General features: G+C 34.7%; 1 protein-coding gene across 8 annotated transcripts in view; it reads left to right on the forward strand.

Moving 5' to 3' along the window:
- TFEC (transcription factor EC) overlaps positions 1 to 22,835 on the forward strand; it is a 92,050-nt gene that overhangs the window by 44,720 nt on the left and 24,495 nt on the right. For 6 of the 8 annotated variants that reach the window (XM_085219169.1, XM_031553244.2, XM_031553243.2 and 3 more), the window contains exons 2-3: positions 9,392 to 9,643; positions 11,516 to 11,611. In XM_085219169.1, the coding sequence (XP_085075295.1) occupies positions 9,392 to 9,643; positions 11,516 to 11,611 (348 nt within the window). Of the gene's footprint in view, positions 1 to 9,391; positions 9,644 to 11,515; positions 11,612 to 16,790; positions 16,931 to 22,835 lie in introns of those variants that run through there. The other 2 variants (XM_019612492.3, XM_085219148.1) reach the window with 1 other exon arrangement.

Raw genomic sequence — 22,835 nt, forward strand, 5'->3', positions numbered from 1 at the left:
AACTGCAGTGCTTGGTTTTATTCGCAGTTTAGATTTCCAGCTTAAATTCTAACTAAATCAAAGGGATAGTTTTGTAAAAAATACTTCCTGTAGTTTGCTTTTCTTAACTTTATAGGCTGTTTTTATACCACAATGTTAAAATCTTGAGTCTTTTCTGCCAGTGAAGACCACAAAGTCATGGAGATTCATTGTTATTTTAAAACATGACAAGCTGGCCTTAAGACCTTAGGGATCCTTTCTTCAGAAGTCAAGCTGGTGATGGATAAGGAGCCACGAGAGGTATGTGTATCTGAACTGCAGGAGTTCAATTAAGAAGCCAAGAGTGTCTCAGGTATACCAGCGCAAATGGAAGTGCTTGCTTTGATAATGTCTCTGTAGATGCTCAGTGCAGGTAGTTGGCTTCCCCCAACTCATTTCTGATTGCACAAGGAGGTTAGCACAGAACGGACCTGAAAGGACTAAGCTCCATCAGTGCTCTGTGAGTGTTAGAGAATACCACAATGGGGAAATGCTATCAAAATCATTGCATCTGCAAAGGGATTTGTCAGGAAATGGGTAGCTGTATGATCTAGCCCCCAGCAGCTATAACCATGAGAGCTCTGCTGCCTCTCCCTCCAGAGAAGATATTCTCTTCTACTGTTTATACTGTTCAGAGAGTTTTCTCAGCCAATCCTGGTTTCTCCAAAGTCATTTTTGCAGTTCTTTTGCCCCCCACATTACTTTTGTTTATTTCTTAGAACTGTTAATTTGCTGAACAGCACAACTTTTTTTTGGTGCATGTTTGGCCAAGTCTCACTGTATTTGCTCTGGTGGCAGAGTGGATTTGCTTGAAAATGTAAGGCTGAAGTGGATTCAGGAACGTTCACCACTTTTGAACACTCCTGTAATTCCTAGTATGCTTGTCTCAATTTAAAGGCTTTTGATTTTTGGACTTTCTCCCTTCTTCTGCCAACGTTTCACTGTTCTTACTCTGAGAACTCTGTTCTTGGTATTTAGCCAGACTCACTTTTATTGCCACTTAATACCATATTACTGTTTGGCCTATTCACTTCTTATAGAAATCTGTTGCCTGGCCACTGTCCTTTGAAGATTGAAGGACGCTTATTAAGTTCCCTCACAGCCTTCTCTTCTACAAGTAAATACTCCCCCTCCTTTCAATCACTGATCATTTTTTTTTTTCTTTGCTTGCCTTTGGATCTACTTATGCACTTCTCATCTTCAAAGTCAGTATTTCTACTGTAAACACTTTGTTAAGAACACATCCTATTTTCAGCTTCTGATATTGCAAGATGCTTGATATCAGCAGAGCCCTATGGAAACCTGTCTCATAAAACTTTCTAAAAGCTGACAGAGCTGTTCTTGGAAAGACAGGTCAATCACACAGCACACTGCAGAATGACATCCTGCATTCTTTTTTCCTCTTCTGTTGCAAATGCATTGTGTAATTTAAGTATTATTCTCCCATCCCTGCTTCTGTTTTTCCAACTGTAGTAAAACAATGGACTTGAACGTTATGTAAGAAGACAAGTTTGTTGCAGTAAATTGTACAAAACAGAGAATCTCGCCCCATTTTTTATTAGAATTGTGATTGGAATTAGACATTGTTTTCTGAATATACCCTATTTAAAGGGCTTCCTTCATTTTTTGATAATTTCATTTTTTATAATTTCAATTATAAAAAAGACCAGTTCCAAAAGGAGGAGGACTTGTCCAAAATGCAAATAACTGTTAGATCCTTTTGAGCTTGAGCACGTACTTTACTGCGTACATGTCTGACCTTATACAGGGAAAAACTAGGCTTTGTTTTTTCACAGTACACTTGAAGTTACTGTGACTTAAACAAGGGTGAGCCTCACAATTAATCGTATTCCTAAATTTACCTTCAAATAACAAGGACTCTTTCCTATGCTCATATCTTACAACTGGATGCTCTACTGTGGTACCATGTTTTGTGCCGATGATCCCTTTCACTGATGTGCATATTACAAAATAGCAACTTTTAAATAAAAAAAAAAAAAAGAAAAGTATTTATAGTATTTTTCTATAGTATTGTAATAATTGAAAATGTACATATATGTAACTGTCTGAGAATAGAACTGTGAAATTAATATGTTTTGACATTTTTTAGTATAGATATAACAGAAAATATCTTGGTTTTCATAATGATTGGCAGTGAGAAAGATAATACTCCCATGTTACCCTACGTTTATAATTATCTGCTATTTTTGGACATAGATACGCTAAATCACAGAAACAGTAGTCATTGTTGAAGACAAGGTCTTTGTCAAAGAACTTTTCAATGTTTCTTCTTCAGTCTCTTCACCCTTGAAAGAACATTCATAAGTTCCTGATGAATATGATGTCAAAGGTTAAACAAGATGAAAAATAGTGCATTAGAGTCACATGAGATTTTTTTTTTTTTAACTTGAAAGCTACTGTAAGGCATCAACTAAACACACAGCTCTGAATTGCCAGACTGGATGTCTTTTGCTTTGTATTCTCTCTTCATGCATATTAATGGAGGTCTTCTCTAGTCAGATCAAAGTTCCAATAAGAAAAATATTCACATTAAAAAATTAATTACAGTGTTTAGCTTAAGTAATTAATTGACATAATCACACATGCTTTTATATACAAAACATTAAAGTGAGCAGCTACATTATTTGGTGATAGTTTTCAAGATAGAACAGAAGCGTATAATTGCTATGTTGAAATTTCATTTTGTTAGGAAATAATTTCACAAACATGCTTTTCTCAAAAAGTCTAATAGAGCAGGACAAACAAACAGTAGACGTTCGTTTGTAACAGAAGTTAAAAAGGATAAAGGATTATTTAATCACTATAACTGCGGACTTCTAACTCTAAAAATTCATTTGAAAGTCATCAGAAACGTCTGTGTTATGGCTGTTTTTCTTATCTTAAAATGGAATTAGACTTTTTGAGTACTTGCAGAGCATTTTAATAATTAAAGAGTTCATAATTAGATGCTTATGTTCTGGTACAGTGACTGAAAAGAACATGAAGTGCCATAACTCAAACAATTTCAGAGAGATATTGTGTTCAGGACATGATAAATGATATGATCAGTGAGACAAATTTTACTTCAAGAGCAGTTAAAAACACTGGAACAAATTAACATCCAGCATAAATGAAGTCTACTGTTCTGTCCAGCATATTTTGACTTTATTTAAACATATTATTTTGTAACAGACATTTAAACATTTATTAAATTCAGAGTGAATTTTCATCAAGTTGATATTATAATAACTAGTTCTCAAACCCAAAGGTCCATAAAATTTAAACAAACAGAGAGTTATTAGACTGCTCATTTTAATTCCTAGAAAATCACAGGCTATTGTGTTCTATTCAGTTATTAACCTAGTACTCAAATTTGAGTCCAATAATGTATTTGATAAAAATATATCTTGGATTTGGATAACACATTTCTTCCATGAGGTCACTGAGACTTAGTTTGAAGAAAACAAAATTTAGAGTATTTCCTTTTGAATATTTCACTGTCTATTAATTTAATTTCCAATATAACCTTGCTTAACATCAGCCTGTGGCCAGTGACTTTTTCCAGACTTTGAGTTAGTTTAAAACCCGTCTCAGGTTCATCATCCCACACTAATTTCACAAATTTTAGTTTGACAGCAGGAATGTAGTGCAGATTCTTTAACCACTTGTTGAGACACACTTCGCTTATTCCTCAATTGCTTCTGTAGCTCCATTCTGGATTCTTTCAAATTTTCAGCTATGTTTTGAACATTATCAGGGTAGATGTATTTGCAGGTTCCATACTTAATTAATTCTGAGCTGTAATAAGAGCAGAGTACAGATGGGCTCCTATTCGCTACTTTTTGACACCAAATTCTCTGTCCTGCTTTAGTATCATCTGGGCACTCCTGCTAAGCTGCTGGTTTGTTGCTACCCAGATTCATTGCTTTCAGAGTATTTTCCATGCAGTTTTCTCCACTGTTTTATCCTATATATATTTATATATATATTCCGGAATATGCATATTTCACTGACTTGGAACACATTTTGTTTCAAACAGGTTACTAGCTGTATTAATACTGACAGAAATGTTGAATAGTACAACACTGTGAAGAGATCCCTTTTTCTGATGCCAACCCTTTGCTGATTGCTTTATTATGCATATTCGTTAACCAACTGTTAATCCAGTTAAAATAAACTTTGTTGATATTGTGTAGTGCTATATTATTAATTAGAATATTGAATGATACTACGTCAAAAGGCACACAGAAATCCAAGTGTACCTACATCGTTATCTTTGGCAACCTAACTTGAAATCTCATCAAAGAACAGAAGAGGATTTGTTTGACAAGGCTTATTTTCCACAGAGCTATGTTGACTAGCATTAATTATATTCCTATTCTTTAATAATTTATTAATTGAATATCTTTTCAGTTTTCCCTTTATTTTTCCCAGGACTGATGTTGGGCTAGCACACTGTGACTTAATGTATCATCTGCTTGCCCAAGGTGGAATACCAGTATGGTACGTGGCACTGCTACATACTGGAATATCGTTGGCATGATTCATGCTTTATTTAGGTCTCCTAAATTTGACCTTTTCTTACTTTTGGCATACTATTTTTTTACTGATGGAAAAATCTCATCACAAATGTGGAAGTAAAATAATTGATGTAAATATACTGAAGACCTAGTCATGCCACTGTGGAATTTTTAGAAATGAAAGAAAGAGTAATGTGAGTGTGGGAAAAGATATTACAAAACACTACCACAGTTTTACAACACAAGGCTGTGTGCTCAGATTAGAAAGTGCAAATGAAGAAGTTTGACTCTATGTCTCTAATTCTGAAAGGCAGTTATGTTCCTGTTCTCAGAATTGGCTTATGAGAAACAGGGACATTAGTTTACATGTGCACTGAGATTTGTTCTTGATTACAAAAGCTATCTCAAAGTGTTCATTTCTGTTCTAGCTTTGTTCTAGTCTAACTATAATATTCGAATTAGGACTGGATGCTTTGGGTCCCTGAATGCTTCGTGTTACTTGTTCTGAAGAGGTCTTAATTTCACAGTAATTAGGAAAGTCAGATAAGAGACAAAAGTAGTGCCTCAGAGAGAGGCACTTTACTGCTGAATTTCGTGCTGTCCTTCACTCCTCAAATAAACTGAAATAATTGCCATTTAAAGTGTGCAGCCACATCCACTAGGAGAAAATGTCTGAGAGGACAACCATCACTTATCTGCATAGATTTGTCGCCTATGTGCACACAATAGTCAATATAACTTCAGGAGCACCTGACAGGAAGGTTCAGGCCACTAACTTTGCTGAGAACTAAGCAGGTGTTCCAACAGGACAGCTCTGTCCTGGGCTGTGTCTGAGGCTCTTCTCTCCCTGCAGTCAGAATCTATCTGGTTCTTCAGCTGGTCACTGGGTCCCTATTTCTGCTTAGGTTCTCCCAAAATCAGGCATATCAAGAAGCAAGGTAATCTATTTCACACTAATTAGGAAGACATAGAGATGATTAGTAGCAAATAGTCTACTGAGAACTGCTCATTTTGTGTCAGGAACGAGAACCCAGTTTGCACAGAGCCATTGGTCTTATTGATTATCTGTCCTGAAAAACATCTTGAGGTCTTCCTTTAAGCTGTTTTGCTTTAAATAAATGATTAAGTATTCATTATATAAGGAAAGAAAAGAAACAAACAAACAAAAATCCTCTATATTGAGATTATATTGTTGTTGCAATAAAGAAAGTGTCAAAATAAATGCTGCATATCTGAGATCCAAAAAATTTTTAACAATTTTAAATATGGGAGGACTGGAGAGTCCCCTACCTTAAAAAATCATGTGTTCTCTGACAAAATGTTATTACTTACTATAGGAAATCTTCAAGAGAGAAGGAATTAGAAAATTTCTTCTGGAATTTCCAACAAAGCTGAGGATACTGTGCTGGGATTATTGGGCAAAATAGGGGGATGCTTTTGCCCTAATAGCTACTTTTCTCACTTGTCAGATAAACAGAAACTTTATTTGGTGGATGTAAGATAAGTTCAATGCCTCGAAGCAGTTTAGAGCATGTATACCTGGTCTTTTTTGTCTTGTAGGACTACTTACACGTGGGAGTGATATTTAGGTTATCATGCTTTTCGTATTTATTTTACTGATCCTCTAACATAAATATTTAAATTCTACCAATTCAAATTTACCTATCTAGATTTACTTTCTTCCTCAGAAGATCAGGGTCTTGTCCAGACAAATTTTGAAAATCCCCAAGGATGGAGATCTCACAGCCACTCCAGGCAACCTATGCCAATTCTTAACCACTCCTTTAAAATCATTAAAAGAAAGCTCAAAATCAATACAAAGTTTATTGCTTGTAATTATGGTAAAAGTTATTTTTAAATATGTATTTAATTTAAAGCATTCAGAAAACCTAGACTGAGCTTAATATTACTGAATAAGATAATAAAAATTCTCCAGCACACAATACCTGATCATACTTGATAATTGACAGGTTTCACGGAATGATTAAGTTTTGAGTTTCCTCTCCCATTTCACACATGTTGTATGGGCAGGAACTGTCATTTCTAATTTTCAGAGAGCTTGACTTTGCATTCTTAACATTCCTTTAGAATAACTTGACTTTTTCTCCCCATTTATTATACATCAGAAATACGACTGTAAAAATAGGAGTTCAGTTCTGCTTTGCCTTTATACAGTGATTTGACTTTCAAAAGGTCTTGATTTATTATTATTGACATTGACTTCTCAGAGTTATTTAGATAAAAAAAGATGATTAGGGATTGCAACTTTAAGTACTTTCTGAAAATCTAGGCCTAGATCGCTTTTTAACCCCAATGGTGCTGCGTTAAAATGACTTCATTTTGCATCGTAAAGGGCATTGCGAAACCATACCAAGAGATCCCATCAGTGGAGTTTAAATTTTTTTCTTGTTTGTGAAAGTTGAAGACACTACTGATAAGATCTAAGCACTGAAAGAATGTCACATAAGAGAAATGCTGTTAATAATCTTGATTTTTTTCTTGATTTTTTTACTTGCATTCTTTCTCAGAGAACATGGAATTGGTGGGACAGCTCTATAATGACTCACCAGGTAATGTGACTGCACATACTTTCAGTCTGGCACCAGCAATCTGCAGGCCAGAGAAAGTAAAAAGCAAGCCACTTTTCAGCAATGTCCTTGTGGCTTAAATAAGTTTCTGTTTAAATTTCTGTCCATATGCAAAACTTAAACAAAATAAATTCCCAAATTTTTAAACAAAGTAATATAGACTTAAGATATTGCAAATTTCTTATGTTTCTCATTTAATTTGAAGATATCCAATATTCTAGATTTCTTGCTTCAGGTAGACCTGCACAAATTTTAAGAAAACAAAAAATGAATTTTAAGAAAAATTCATTGCTCACTGAAGAAAAAAAGCAGATAGGATAAAATGCAATAATTGTATTTGTAGTCTGTGCTTTGGTCCTATCCCATTTGTACCATCCAAAGAAACTGCGCTTTCAAAGCTGTTGACTGAAGTGTTCTTCATTGCTGGAAAGAGATCTTCATCAGTTTGGGCAGGGAAGGTCTAGATTATAGGTGTGTTCTGTGATTTTGGAATTCAGTGCAAACAAGAAGTATCTGTGGGTTCTTCTGAAACAGCAACAGAAAACAAAGGTTTACAGCAAATTCCTTCTATACAATGGGACATATATTCTTTCTTTCAGCACCTCAAACAAATACTTTTGTTAAACTGATATGCAGTAGATTTCCTTTCTGTTTTCTAATTTAGGAAGCAGCCTGATTGTTTAACTTTCAGTATGAGCATAAGCCTTATTGAAGCTGAAGAAGCTATCATTCTTTCTAAATAATGATAAATCAGAGCTCAAATTAACACTACATTATACACTTTCTAGAACTAGTGTTGTAGACACTAAGTGAGACAAAGGTCTCGCTTAAAACAAATAATATTATAATCTGAGTAAATCCAAAATGCAAATTTAGTTTTTTCTTACAAGGAGTGCATACCTTCCTAACATGAAACAGGGTACAATCTAAACAATGTGTTTAATATTTTATATCACTATTTTAGTGGAATATTATGACTTTAAGACTTGCATCAAAATAATATTATATTCATTACTGTGCGGCTTAAACTTTTTATATGACTAGAAAATTAAAGAAACATAATATAATTTTAGACACGCCACCGTAACACATTTAAAAAATAAAGTAACTTCTGTAATGTAAAGAAATATAGTTAATTTAAATGCAAACCCCTCTTGTGGGCTATTTATCTCTGCTTATGTTTGTTAGGGGGATTAAAAAGAAGTTTGTTTAATTGACAGATTTTTTTTTTTTTTTAAAAGAGGCTGCAGAGGAAGTAATGCTATTATTTAACAAATATTAACCATGCTCACACAGAGGCCATTTAAGAAAAATTTGTTACAACAAATCTGTGACCAGTCATTCCATAGCTAAAGGAGAAAGCTATGGCTGAAATGACTGGGGTTTGTGTATGCAGCGCTCCTCCAATAGTTAAATTGCAGGAATGTGACACTGATCTGAGATGAGAACTATTTGAAGAAGTAATTGTCAATCTTTGTAATCAAAGGACAGCCCAAAGTCTGACTCAATTTGGCATGACCGCTTGGTTTATAATGTCATACCAACTCAAAAAGTGATCTGTCCTCAAGAGGCACTTCATGAAAACTGTGGTTTGAAAATAGTGGATGGTCATCTAGGACTATAGCTTATACTGTGCATTTATTTATTTATTTTTATTTTTATTTTTATTATTTATTATTTTTATTTTTATTTTTATTTTTATTTTTGTGAAAGGGCAACAATGCCTTATTTAACTGACTGTGCGTACAAGGTGAGTCTGATGTGAATTTAGATATAAATGAATGCTATTGATCTTGAAGGTGCTTGTTTTATGTTTTTCTTTATATATTTATTTATTGTTTAAGTACACAAGTTGCATTGTCATAGTAAATTTAGGGTATGTATGTACGCTTGTAGATTTGACTGCAGTGATCAGAGATTCCAACAAAGAACAATTTTGGATGGGAAAAGAAAAATGAGTAGCACACTTCTCGTCATTTCTCAGGGTTTATGATCAAACAGTTGGACTTGATGTTCTTTGCCGGTCCTTACAACTGAATTATCCTTTTCTATTCTATTATTCGATAATTATTCATAGGATCTATTCTGATATGCTTGGGCAAGATAGCACTAAGAAAGAAATGTGTAAGGGTACAAAATTAAAAAAAAAAAAAAAAAAAGATTTAATCCAGTGATATAAAAACTGATTCTACTGTCTTGAAGTTTTCTAAGTCGTCACACTGGCAAATTCTTGAAACTTTAGCAATTCTTTCTCTTTCTTCCCAGGTACAAACACACTTGGAAAATCAGTCTAGATACCATATCCAGCAAAGTCAGCGGCACCAGGTGAAGCAGTACTTGACCCTTGACACAAAACTGTCCAGCCAGACTCTCTCCCTGTCCCACTCCCACACAGTTCAGCCCACAGGAGTGACCTCTATTTTAAGGAACGGACACATGCCTCCAGTCAGTGATATTGGTACACCAGAGAGTCCCGTGACCAAGCTGCTGGCCCTTGGAGGAGAACATGAAAATGCGGTAGGGCAAAGCTAGCAAAAAGAATGGGGAATTGGGCATTTTTTATTTCTATGAAAATGTGATAGGATTCACCTTTTATTCACTGTGGGCAAGAGGTTATTGTCTTCACTTTCATAGAGACTTTAGTTGCAGAGCATGTGCCCTGAGTCCTTTCAGATTACATGAACAGTTCTCTTGAATGCCATGCAAATAGCTTATTGCAAGATCAGGCTTCTAAACTATGGCCAATGCATACCTAGGAATGCAAACTTTTTATTTTTTTTTTCCCAGATAAGAGTTATTTTTGTCTAAAAGTACTATCCTAGCTGCATAACAAAGTTAAATACTGATTAAAGATGTAACTGAAAGAATCATTCATTCATTTTTCAGTTAGCTGGTATATTTATATACGGGTTATCTTGGGTAAATTGGCATAGATCTGCTAACTTTAGGCCACCATCGATTTTAACAGAAGTACAGCTATTATACAATGTCACATTCTCAGACAGTGTGAGATGTAGATCATTATGGCTTTTAATACTTAAATAGATTTCAAGAGATAGTGCTTATTAGGTAAAAGGAGAATTCCTGCAGAAATAAGTGGAGGTGCCATTATCATATCTTGGGCATTAATAGAAGAGTCTTACAAATACCCTGTGACCAATCTGAGCAAACTTGGATGCCATACAGCTAAGTATAAGTGAACTGAAAGGATAAAACCAGTACTTGTTGGAGGGTTCATTTGTGAACCCTCTGTTCTTTCTACATTGACAAGTGACAATTAACGTCAGAATTATGGATTATTGAAACCATTACTCTGCAAAGATTGTTTTAGATGGCCTTCATGGTACTCTGTGGCCACCTTTGCACTGGCAATTACAGTGTCCTGGAACGGTTCTTAAGTACCTTGTATATGTGACCAGGAACAACTGTTTCCTGTACTATTACAACTCTTTATCCTCCAGAGCAAAAACAACTGCTTGCAAAGAACCTCTTATTCCCTACTGAGCTGTGCCTGTTGGTATTTGAGAAGGTGATAGTTGGAGTTAACCAAAATCCTTGTAGGGATCATTCCAGTCACACAGCAAGAAAATGTAACAGAATATTAATGAAAGGTTCTACTTTTACTGCCATAGCACAAATATCTGCCTCTGATTTTGTGGGTCGACTATAGTAGGAGGCATTACTTTCAGAGCAACCCTTGAAGACATGCTGTGTCAATTGACCTAAAAAGACTATTGAATGGTCCCTGAGCTGTGCGTGATCTTTCTCTGTGCTACGTAGTGATGTTTCTAGTTGATGCATGGAGCCTCCTCCATTTCCTTCAACTACGGTCTCATCTATATATTCCATCTGCTTCAGCAGATTTTGATTCAGACTAGAACAAAAGTCCAGAAGGCTGGCTAAAGAAATATCCAGTGTACTGCCAAGCACAACACAGACTGTTGAATCTAGAGAACAGTGTATAGTACCAAATTTGAGTGACTCATACTCTTGCAGAACCACAGGTTCCTTTCAGTCTTCCTGTGCCAGTGGAGCAATACACTGTGAATATGACACATTTGATGAAGGTGACAGATTGTATTTACGTCTTAGCAATGTGCTTTTGTTGTCTGATTTTGGTGTTGCAATAAGGGATTAGGAAAGAAGAGTGAGTTGGTGGCTGGAAAGAAAGATGCTAAACCTAGGAAAGAAGTAATGCTAAACCGCAAAAGTCTACAAGAATTTTAATAAGTGAATATTTTGTAGAAGTATTTGAATTATTTGAATTTTAAGATATAAACTTCTGGAATTCTTTATTGAAGTAATAAATACAATTATATTCCATATATTTTCAGAATAATATTTTCTGCAATAATAATAATTATCGATCTTAAAATATTATTTTAATAGATGGAAGAGGTTATTGAAGACATAATCAATATGGAATCAAGCTTTAATGATGATGGGATAGGTTGCTCTGAAACACCTCTTCTGATGCAAAGAACTGTAAGTATTTTGTGGAATTTGGTCTTCATATTTATAATAGAGAAATTCACTGAGCTATTCAATTGCACATTACATGTCAGAAGCCAAAGCAGTGCTATCAATGGATTATTCTTCTTTCTCTTTAGCTACCCATCTCTTTATCAGGAAACATAATAGGAAAAGGTTTCAGTGTGGTGGGGACAGAGGTGTTCTAAGAGTTCTGATTAGCTACTGAAATAACTTAAGAACTTGTGGTTCTAGCCCAGCAGCAGCTCCATTGTCACAGCTGTAGTTCACATGTTGGACTATGAATATGCAGATTCTCTCTACTCTCAAAGGCCTTAGAAAGCTTTGCTTAAAGGCTCTTCTACTTTATGTTAAAAATAAAATAAAAGCTTGGCTTTTTTACATAGTAAAAATTACATAGTAGTACCTAGAGTAATGTATTTACTTCAGTGTCATATATTAAAGCAAGTGTTGCCCCTGTTTGTTGGTTTTCGTAAAGAGAAGTTGTGCTTTTGCTGAGTAATATTAACAACAATGATGAAATGCTTTACAGTAGCAATCATAACAAATTATGATTGCTCTGTACGCTCTTTTTTAAAAAAATAAAATAATGTCAAAGGATTGACAAATTTACTTAAATTTTCATACATGATACAGTTTTGAAGAGAAAAGATGGACCTTTTCTGGACACAAATGCTCATTATTATTTGGGAAAACAGTGTCCATAATTTTTTTTTTTTTTTTTTTCTGGTTACAAAACATCATTGTCTACCAAAAAATATATTAGAAGATAAGATCTCTGCATCGCTATGTTGCCCAGTACAAAGGCCAGTTTTAATGGCAATTAATAATTCCATAAATACCTGGCATTTGCATAGCATTTACAAAAGTAATACAGTATAATTTGTACACATCTCAGTACAGAACATAGCAAAGATGTGCTCCTTGGGGGCTGAATTAATATTTTGGTTGAGATTAATGTGAAGCATGGGAGAAAGCTTTCAGATGTTGTATCATGGACTAGTGATGGGAAGCACGAATTCTGGGTTTTGATTTGGACTTGCACTCCCTCAACACCTTTTAAAACTGAATGATATAAATCTACCCTAATTCCAGACTCATTAGTCTTTATCTAGCCGTGAAGGACATACACCAGTGAAATATACTGAATACTCTATTCTTGAAGAGCAAGGTGAGATGTAAGGACTTTTAGTCCTAATCTACATTTTACTTTCAAAGATTTTATACTCCTACAATGACTGTGTGTCAGATAATGATGTACAGACTTCTGTTTGTATAAGGGAAATCAACAAGTTGCTAGGTAAACTGGAGAACAATGTATATTTCCAAATATTCAGTAGTATGGCAAAATGTAGCTTGCCTTCAGCTGTGCATGCAAACTGCGCCAGAGTGGGAAGAGTTAAGCAAATCTCTGCCTTTGCCTCTTCCATCTTCTCTTTTGGCAATGTGCCCTTCTTTAGCACAATGCTGAAGTGTCACACCTTAAATGTTATGTTCCTTGGATTACTACACTTGGTGCAAAAGTGTCTCTCTAAAACTGTGATAAAATCAGTGTCCTGGTTTTCTTAATATGGTAGATAATCTTTTCTTCTTTTTCTTTTTCTTTTTTTTTTATAATTTCTTTTTTTTTTTTTTCCTTTTCCCCCACAAATCTTTAAGCTTGACACAGCCCAATTTCTGACTTTTCTCAGTAGACAGTGGTTGGGATTAAGGACTTCACAGTATTACCCATTGTGTGTTGCTGTGAACTGATGTTTGCGTTAGTTAGATGCATCCATGTACCATTTTAATGACACATTAAACGAGGACACTGAATTCTATGAGACCACTCATGTGAATAATTGCTCAGACTCATTGTCTGACCCTGAATTAATGAACAATAGTCATGTATTAGTAGAATCAGAGAAGTGAAAACAAGAACATACCTCCATCTCTTATTAAAATTATAGCTTCTAAAGAGCAGTTACTCTGTCTTTTATTGTGCTTCGCCTAAAATTCACAAAACTTTTTGGTTTTGATCAGGAACTTAAGAATTGTTCAAAATAGGGAATAGCCTTTGTTTTTCTTTCTCTTAACACCACCCAATTGCTATAAAATTACCTTTTAAAATGACTTTTAAAAGTTGAGTTACAAGATAAGATTATGTCCATCCCATGTGCAAGAGATCATACTTCATCTGAAAGTATTTGTAAACCCTGTTATAGAGCTGTCCAGAAAATACAGCTGAAATTATATGATCTGTTACTTGAAGAAAATATTTTGTTCACACTGGAAAATGTACTTATAGAGTAATAAAGCTGTAAAACAATTAGAATCTCTACTTTTAACCAGGTTCAAGTGGTAAGAAAAAATTAGATTTCTCTGTTGATAATGTTTAAAATTTAATCAAGAAAATTTGCAATTGAAAGAGAGCACAACCAAATTATAATCCTTTTCCTAGTTTCCATAATTCGGTCTTGTGAAAATGTTTACTAAGACAGTAACATACACAACCATATTATACGAAATCCATTTCTGTTCTAAATAACACATTTAGAAAGACAGATATCTTTCTGACCTCATAGACAACACTGCAAAGTTTCCACTTGAAATGAATATGAGTGAGTTTTTGAAGGTGAATAATGTTGTTTATGTCTCATACGTTAACAGATTTTTGTAAAGAAAACATTTTTCATTTCCATCAAAATTTCATTCTTATTCAAAACCTTCCAAGTATCTTAAACATTTTACTGTGAATTTCACGTTTATTGAATTTCATATGCTCGGAACATACAAAATGTAGATTTACAGGTTGGTAAATATAAAACAAATATTACATCACTGTTGAAAGTTTAGAGTAAGTACTAAAACGCTGCGGTTTGTATCCTTTTTAATACCTGAAGGGAAGTGTAGGAAACATGCTGGATCAAGGGAGATATGCAGAGCATTAGTCACAGTGAAGAGAGCCAGAAAAGAGCAGAGTTAAAAAACAGAATCTCTGCGCTTCTCAGTATTGGATTTGACAGTGTGACCCAGGGAAACCTTTTGTTTTTACTAAATGCTGTTTTGTTTTGCTAATATGTGTATACAGCCCTAGGACTCACCAGCAAACCATTGATTTAGCAAACACAACAGTCATCTCTGTGAAAAAGTTTGGCATTTTCCCAGTGGTTTCCTTTAGAAATAATTGCTGAATCCCAGATAACCAGTGTGTAGATACTGGGATAATGATTGCTATTTGACATGGAGTCCACTCAAAAGTACATCAAAGGCATTAGGATATTTACTGATTTATAGTGAGAATAAGATGAGAAGATAGTACAGTTCTGAAAGACACAGACTTCTCCTATGGCGCTGTGTGGGGACAGTGCTAAAAATGATTCAATTTTGTGAACATATCCAAGGATTATAAATCGTCTTTTGTTCTGATACTCCAGAATACAAGGCCTTTTAGCAGCACACTTGAAGGGAAACAAAGAGGCTCTGTATACGTTTGGTGGCTGGTGGTGAGTGAAGGAATTCTGCTTGAGGGAGAGCAGTACCATAAAAAAGGGTCTTGAAAAAATCCTCAGCAATGGCCCACTAATGATCTGTTGAATGAGGTGAGTTAACTGTTGCTGGAGTAGTAGGTATGGAATGGTTAAACAAAATGGAAAAATTCAGATTACTTGGGAGAAAAGGAAAAGCTTGTCCAGGAAAAAAAACAAAGAACAATACCTCTTTGTTGATTTGTTTACTATGTCCAGATCTAAATAGAGTTAAAAAAAAAACCAAAAAGCGATATACCAAACTAAACAAGTGTCTGTTCCTCTGTACACTAAAATTGTCTGTTTTGCCCAGCAATAACAGGGATAGTTATAGTTTGTCCATAACCTGATTCTTCCCAGCTTCCACCTTTACTTTGCCCTCCTTCCAGGAACTCAAGTGGCTGCCTGTAAGATAAAGGGGGCCTCTAGTTAAATCATTAAAAGATGCCTATGATGTTCAGACCAAAGCAATAATAAAGCTAAGCTCAGCCTTATCAGCCAGCCTCAAAGGGTTCTCCTTCCATTCCTAGGCCTGTGGTTGTAAACATGTAGCTTGAACACTGCTTCACTAACTCACTTTCTGCTTTCATGTTTGCTCACCCATAACTAAGGAGTCACTGACTGAGAGGGGAAGAAAAAGACTTGGGCATCCTGAAAGGCATGCTTTTGCTAACCATTAGATAGTAGGGCTGAAGTGGCATGCTTCAGGGAGCAACAGCACATGGGGACCGTAGTGCTGTGGGGATATGTTGGCTTACAAGAGAGCTCCTCTTGAAGAGTCCTGAAAGATTTCATGAGTTCATTAGCATTACTGCATGTTTATAGTATACTCTCACTGAGATTGGTCTGCTTACTCTCTGCTTTGGAGTCAGGTCAGTTTGGATTGCTCCACTTCTCTCACTGTAAGCTTGTAGGAAAACAGCTTACAGAAAAAATCCTGATTTGTACTGTGGCTCACTTGTGGCTTGACTTTGGTCAGCTCTTTTGGCATTTGAAAAAATCTTAGGATGTGCAAGAATGGGTTATAGGTTAGATCAGGACAGAAGAGGCTGGTTGTTTTCCTTCTCTGATATATATGATTCTGTCGACTACAGACAGTTCTCATTAAATCTATTAACTCTGCATTTGATTTTATAGAGACACTTTTAATAAAAATAGTCAGTCTGCAAGATCTCAATTCTATTACAAGCTCTCTGAGGTCACAGTTTCTTATCATGGCATTAATAATTTGGATTTGTACTAATTATTTTTCAAATACTTACGGCTACCATTTGGATGAATTACAAAAACTGTTGTCAGTCCTATTCCCAGGAATTATACAGAAAGAAGAAATTCAAGTAGGTATCCTCAAAACTATTTTATTCAGCAATTGTTTGGAATACTAAATCATGAAATAAAATCAGTTTTCCAAAAGGTCTATTTTGCATTGTTGATCTAGATAGCCCTATGCTACATAATCATATGATTATTTCTTAATTTAGGGAATACTGATGGCACTTGCCAATCTTTACAAGTTTGCAAAATCTGCTAAAACACTGTAGAGAAGGAGCTAGAGTAAACATTAACAAACTCATTTGCTTAGGTTGGGTAATTTGAAAAGGCTGCATAACATCAATGAAAATGCTTTGTCAATCACATTCTACACTAGATTAGTCTTAAAGTCCAAGGAAGAATCAAAGTTCACCTTTGCATATAAACTTCTGTCTAGCAGTTCTGGTATCATTTACAAGTTTAAAGAAGAAAAATGAAGGAGAAAGAACAGTCTGTAGCAATTGTGGAAATAATAGACTCCTCAAAAATAAAACTGGTGAGCAATTTTTTTCTTTGGCTTTCTTCAATATTATAAAAGTTACTAGATGGGAAATTGTATCTTTCAGCAGCAGAGAACTAGCAATGAAATGCACAAACTGAGAGCTCCTCAGAATTATTTTCTTGAGCTGAAAAAAACGTTCTTTCTTCCTCTTTGTTTTTCTAAAAGGCAGATAGACAGAAAGGGAAATATTCTTAAAAATACAATAGTTTGTACCACCTGCAGAGGGAAACTGAAACACGGTCTTCATCTTGGAGCTCAAAACATTTTGAACAGAGGTAAAAGAACGGAATAGATAAAAGAGGTTTGTATTTCTCCTCATATGCTCACAAAACTTACTTTTAGTAAGAATGTGTTTTGATATTATATCTTAATTTTTTAGGTAAATTACATATCTCTGAAAGTGTTTGGAAATAATCTACAGGCAACCTGTAATGCATGTAATCAGTATCAACTTATTAGTTCCCTCTTTGGGGGAGTTAGCTTGGCCCAAGGAAACATGCAAATGAGATTTTATCACAGGAATGCAAAACCAGAAATAATTAAAACAAACAAACAAAAGCCCAACAATTTGTAATCCAAAATCCACAATTTGTAATCCAAAACAATTTGTAATCAGTGTCAATTCGTTATCAACACGCTGCCCAACAAGTAAAGCTGAATTAATCACAACTAATCATAAACTACTCACATCTCCCCATCTGAACTCTTCACTTTTTTGTCTTCCAGAGGCAATAGCAGCCAATGATTTGTCTCACTGATTTTACATCAAACATTTAATATGAAATACATTGCAGTGAAGAAGTATCTATGTCTCTCCACAAATATGAGAGGAATCCTAAGAGTTCACTTAAATATTCATGTTTGCTCTATAGATATCTGTATTCATTTGTATTCTTGGTCTGTGGGAACAGACAAAAGACACACATGAAAACTTTCAAAACAGAGTTTTATCCGTTCTTATAAGTAACTCCAATACCCTCAAGAAATTGCATTGTTTAAAATTTTAAGAATCAGAATTTTGAAGTAGATCCTGGACTGGTGGACAATGGATAGAATTCAAATATGTGTTATCATATTGTAATCTGCTTTTGTTGATAGATAATCATAGAATCATAGAATGGTTTGGGTTGGAAGGTACCTTTAAGATCATTTAGTTCCAACCCCCTGATATAGGCAGGGAAACCTCCTCCTTCTAAACCAGGATGCTCAAAGCCCCCTCCAGCCTGGCCTTGAATGGCTCCAGGGAGAGGGCGTCCACAACCTCACTGGGCACTCTGTTCCAGTATTTCACCACCCTCATAAATAATTTCTTTATAATAATTTCTTTAGATATTTAGATATTTTTAGATATTTAAATACTGAATATTTGATATTTCCTTAAGTATTCGGATCTAGGCTAAACCTACCCTCTTTCAATTTAAAGCCACTTCCCTTTGTCCTGTTATTACATGTCCTTGTAATAAGTACGTCCTGGCTTTCCTGTAGCCTCCCCTCGTGTACTGGAAGACGGCTACAAGTTTCCACCTGAGCCTTCTCTTCAAACAAATATATTTGTTTGTTGTGTGGGCTCTCCTCTCTCATTCTAAGCTTTGTCCAGCTGGATCCGGAAGAAAATTTCTGTACTTCAGGGCTATCAGTCAGGTTCCATCTTATTCCAAAGCCTTGATAGCAGCTTCTGCTATGCATCTTAAGTGTTTTTGTCTTTACATAGCAATGCAAGAACTTAAGTCCTTACTGTGTTTCAGGTAGTCTCTAAGGCTACATTAAGCAAATTGGGCTCTGTAATAGATAAACTGTGGCTGTTTCTTGAGCTAAACTTCATTGAAAACAGTCACTACTAAGAGAATTCCAACCAAAACAAAACCCTGTGTGTTAGATGATAGATAATCCATTAAACGCAGCAGATCACAGAATACTTTACTACACAGTATTCATATGCTTAGATGATATGTGAAATGTAATAGAATATACAGTTTATGTAATATAAATATATGATAGAAGTAGTGATAATAGTGATGCTTGCATCTATATTCAAGAAAAAATGGTTGGCATTCACATCCTGCAAAAAAATCGAATTTTCATTTGTCCCTCAGCCTCATTTTTCTTCAGATTTTTTTTATGCCAATCACTGTTTTCAGATGAACACTTCAGATGATTTGGCATATGTATTTATAGAGGATAATGAGAGAAATAGAAGTTGAAAGGAACCAGGAATTAGTGAATTATCTGGTGTTACTAATAAAATAATCTTAGTAAAACAGCTGGCAGTCTTATTTAAATTGTCATTTTTGAGTTTCAGACTGTAGAGATTAGTGGGGCAGTATCCTGTTGGCTTTTTATTTCCAGCTCTCAGCTGGCTCATGCCATACCAGGACATCATTTCACTTTTGGTTCATGTCTCTTATTAGCTTTGTAACCAGAAAAGTCAAGAAAAAAAAGAAAAAAATAAAATGAAATAAAATAAATCAAATTAAATAGAGATGAAAACTGAAAGAACAGAACTCTACAGTAAGAGGTTGATTCTCCAGCAAATTCTTTTGCTTGGTCATATTTGACCAGACATTTATCTAGACAATGTAATTTTATGTATGTGATCAGGGCAGAATGTACTATAACTGGGAAAATGAACAGAGTTCATTTTTCTGTGATGAATAATGAACCAGCTTGATGATCATTATTTGAAGATAAGAAATGAACTAGTTTTCATACATAATGTATAATATGTAATATAGTATATCTGAACGTTATGTTCCTGGTTGAGGAGCGTGCAATTATGAACCATGTTAAAGATAAATATAGAGGGAGATACAATTTGTTCTAAGGAAAACAAGTCTGAAAAGGAATACATTACTTTTCTGCTGTTCTTTTCAGATAATACAAAGAGGAACTGGAAAATTTTGTATATTAATTATTACTAAAGACATCTATTATTTTCAAATACATCAAGTGTTTTGTATTTTAATTAAAAATGGACCTAAAATCTTTAGCTGTTCTTGTTCCAGTTTCTAAACAGCATATATAACTTTTCTGATACCTTAAAGCGTAAACACATCTTTGCAAGAAAAAGAATATCACAGTTTCTGTCTTTCACCTTTCTTCAAGCAGTCTAGCAACTGCAAAACAAAGCCAGAGGTTGAACTTCAGTCTTCTGAGTATAGGACTTTTATTGACCCACAAAATCATTCATCCTGTCTGCAATGCTTTTGAATTAGAAGAAAAGTCGCAACTCATTAAAACATACACTGAAGATATAAAAATTAACGTGTTATTGCATTCCCATTGATCAATTCTCTATCTGACCAAATTCAGTGCACATTTTGAAGTTTATCTATGAACTCCAAAGACTGATAAATAATTTGTGTATCATGTCTAAACAGAAAAGAATCACAGTAATAGGAATAGTGAACACATTTGATTTTACTTTGTATGTAAAATGAACTGTGAACATGGTTCCAAATTTAGATTTCTACATTTGGAATGCATATGACATTAGTAAAAAATCTTTGTAAAATCCCTCCTTTGATTTTTTAATTAAAATGAATAAGCAGGGATCACACTGAGATAGATGGTACTAACATATGTTCCATGGCTAAGGAGGAGAAGTAGCCTCATTTTACAAAACTGTTCTTTGAAGTGATGCTATCAATTAGGTTCCAACGATAACATGATTTAAAGGGGATATATTTAGGGGTAGGCAAGATTAAAGTATTGTACTAATATTTCACATGTGAACACTTTAATCTGGATGCAGTATGAGCAGGTATTATTTTTTATCAAGCATCAAAAGAAATATTCTCTTGTAGAGATAGTACCCAATCTTTCAGGATAGGCAGCTACAATTTCTTATTAGAATAAGTAAGGTAGTATGTGCTTTGCTTCCCTGTTCTTTGAGTTTGCCAGGTCAGTACATACAGTACAAGCAATCTAACCCTGTATGTTGGAGCCAACAGTCATCAGAAATGTCTGTACTACACATGAGGTACTCTAGATGTATTACATACTTCTGTTACTACAGAAAGCCTTTGGAGTGTTGATGCCCTCAAAGTATTGTGTGCCTGCTGTTACTAACCATGAAAAAAAAGGGGTAACTTAAGGAAGTTTCTGCTAGCAGGACAATTCCTGCAGCTTGCTTCCCACTAGCTATATTCCATGGGCTCTTCTGACCTGTACAGAATGAAGACTTCTGGTAGAGGAAGTCAGGTTCTGATCTCTTCCTTTTCTGGGAGTTTTAACACTTCTGATCATATACATGTGCTTTATGACCTTTACATGATCACGGAGGACTGAGAGAAATGGTAGCTGGACATGAGCTTTTGCCAACTGGAAGTCCATCCTTCTTGCTCTAAGTTTCCTCTGGGGAAGTAGACTGGATGATGAATTGTTCTAACTTGCCAGGACATTCTAGATGACAATGGGGAAAAAGTACTTGTTATCATAGGCCTTAGATATTTTAGGGAACTAGGACGTGAAAGGTATGTGCTCTTCAAAAATGTTTGTACTTTCATCACTTCCATGATTTTTGGATGCATGGAGAATTGCTTATTACTGGAATTATTCTTTCTATGTAGTCTTACGTATCCAGGATTTATTGATTGTAGCTTCCTTTCTGTGAATGAATATTAGTGAATTATCTACAGATTGTAGAGAAAGGAATCGATCAGGATTAATTTCTAATTAAGTGGCAGGCTAAAAAGATGACAAAGATTTAGTTAAAAGATATTAATGAAGTGCTCCAAGAATCAGTCCTGAGCTACAGTTTATTTTGTTTTTATTAGTGAGTCTGGAATAAAAAGGTACAGATTTTCTGATGCAGTTTACCAAGGTAGCAAAAGTAGAAAGCATTTCCAATACAACAGAGGGTCAGGATATTGTAGTGGAAGAATTATATGACTGTGATGACAGAATAGTATAAATGGAAGGCATGTAATAGCGCAAGGTCATTCATTTAAATACTAATAACAGAAATGTCTGCAGTAAGCTGAGAGCTCATTAGCTGGAGATGACAGAGAAAGATCTGGTTACATTAGTTGCTTAGAAGATGACCCTAAGCCACAAAATGATGAGAATGGAAAAAAAAAAAAGGAGATAAATATGTTCTTAGGATCTATCATAAGAGAGATTTCCAAAAGACAGCAGGGAATATCCACTGTAGAATTCACTGGGTTGAAAACTTTTAAAACGCTAAATAAACTGTTCAGAAAAACTAATTCAAAGCAGAAAAGGTAGAGAGAGGAATGTTAGGACAAATCACAACGTGGCAAGTCTTGCTAAAGAAGCATGAACAGTTCTATTTAGCAAAACAAAAGCAATTGAAATGTAGATGCTAAAAAATGAATTACATAAGTTAAAGGAATATAAAAATGAAATAATATTTATCCAGGAATGGAAATAAAAATAAAGATTTTTAAGAATACTTCACAATCATTCAAATTCTGGAACATGCTCCAAGTCAAAATATTGGAGATAGGAAATCTAATTAATTTTAGGACAGAGTATGGTTTGTTTATGAAATGTGATGCTATGGTAATTGAACCCAACATCCAAGAAAAACATGCTAGCCCAGGGTCTCTGTCTAGACTGAACATTACCACAGTCAACAGAATTTTTAAATTAATAAAAGTATACTTGCCTTTCAAACAAGGTTCAGCTGTTATTTTCTACCTGTGCAAAATTGATGAAATCATAATCCTCACAGACTTGCATTACTGTAATGCAAATATGTCATGCAAAGATTAGCTAAAATGAACAAATAGTTTAATAGTATAAAACCATGTAAGTGAACACTATCGTGGCAGTGTTCCTATAGGAACTATAGATGAGCAGGCCTAACTCTTATCCATACATTTTATTGTATTAGTATATATAAGATAACTAGATAATCCTTCTATTTCATTTCTAG

Source organism: Meleagris gallopavo, chromosome 1 (genome assembly GCF_905368555.1).
Source record: "Meleagris gallopavo chromosome 1, MGAL_WU_HG_1.1, whole genome shotgun sequence".
Classification (NCBI taxonomy): domain Eukaryota; kingdom Metazoa; phylum Chordata; class Aves; order Galliformes; family Phasianidae; genus Meleagris; species Meleagris gallopavo.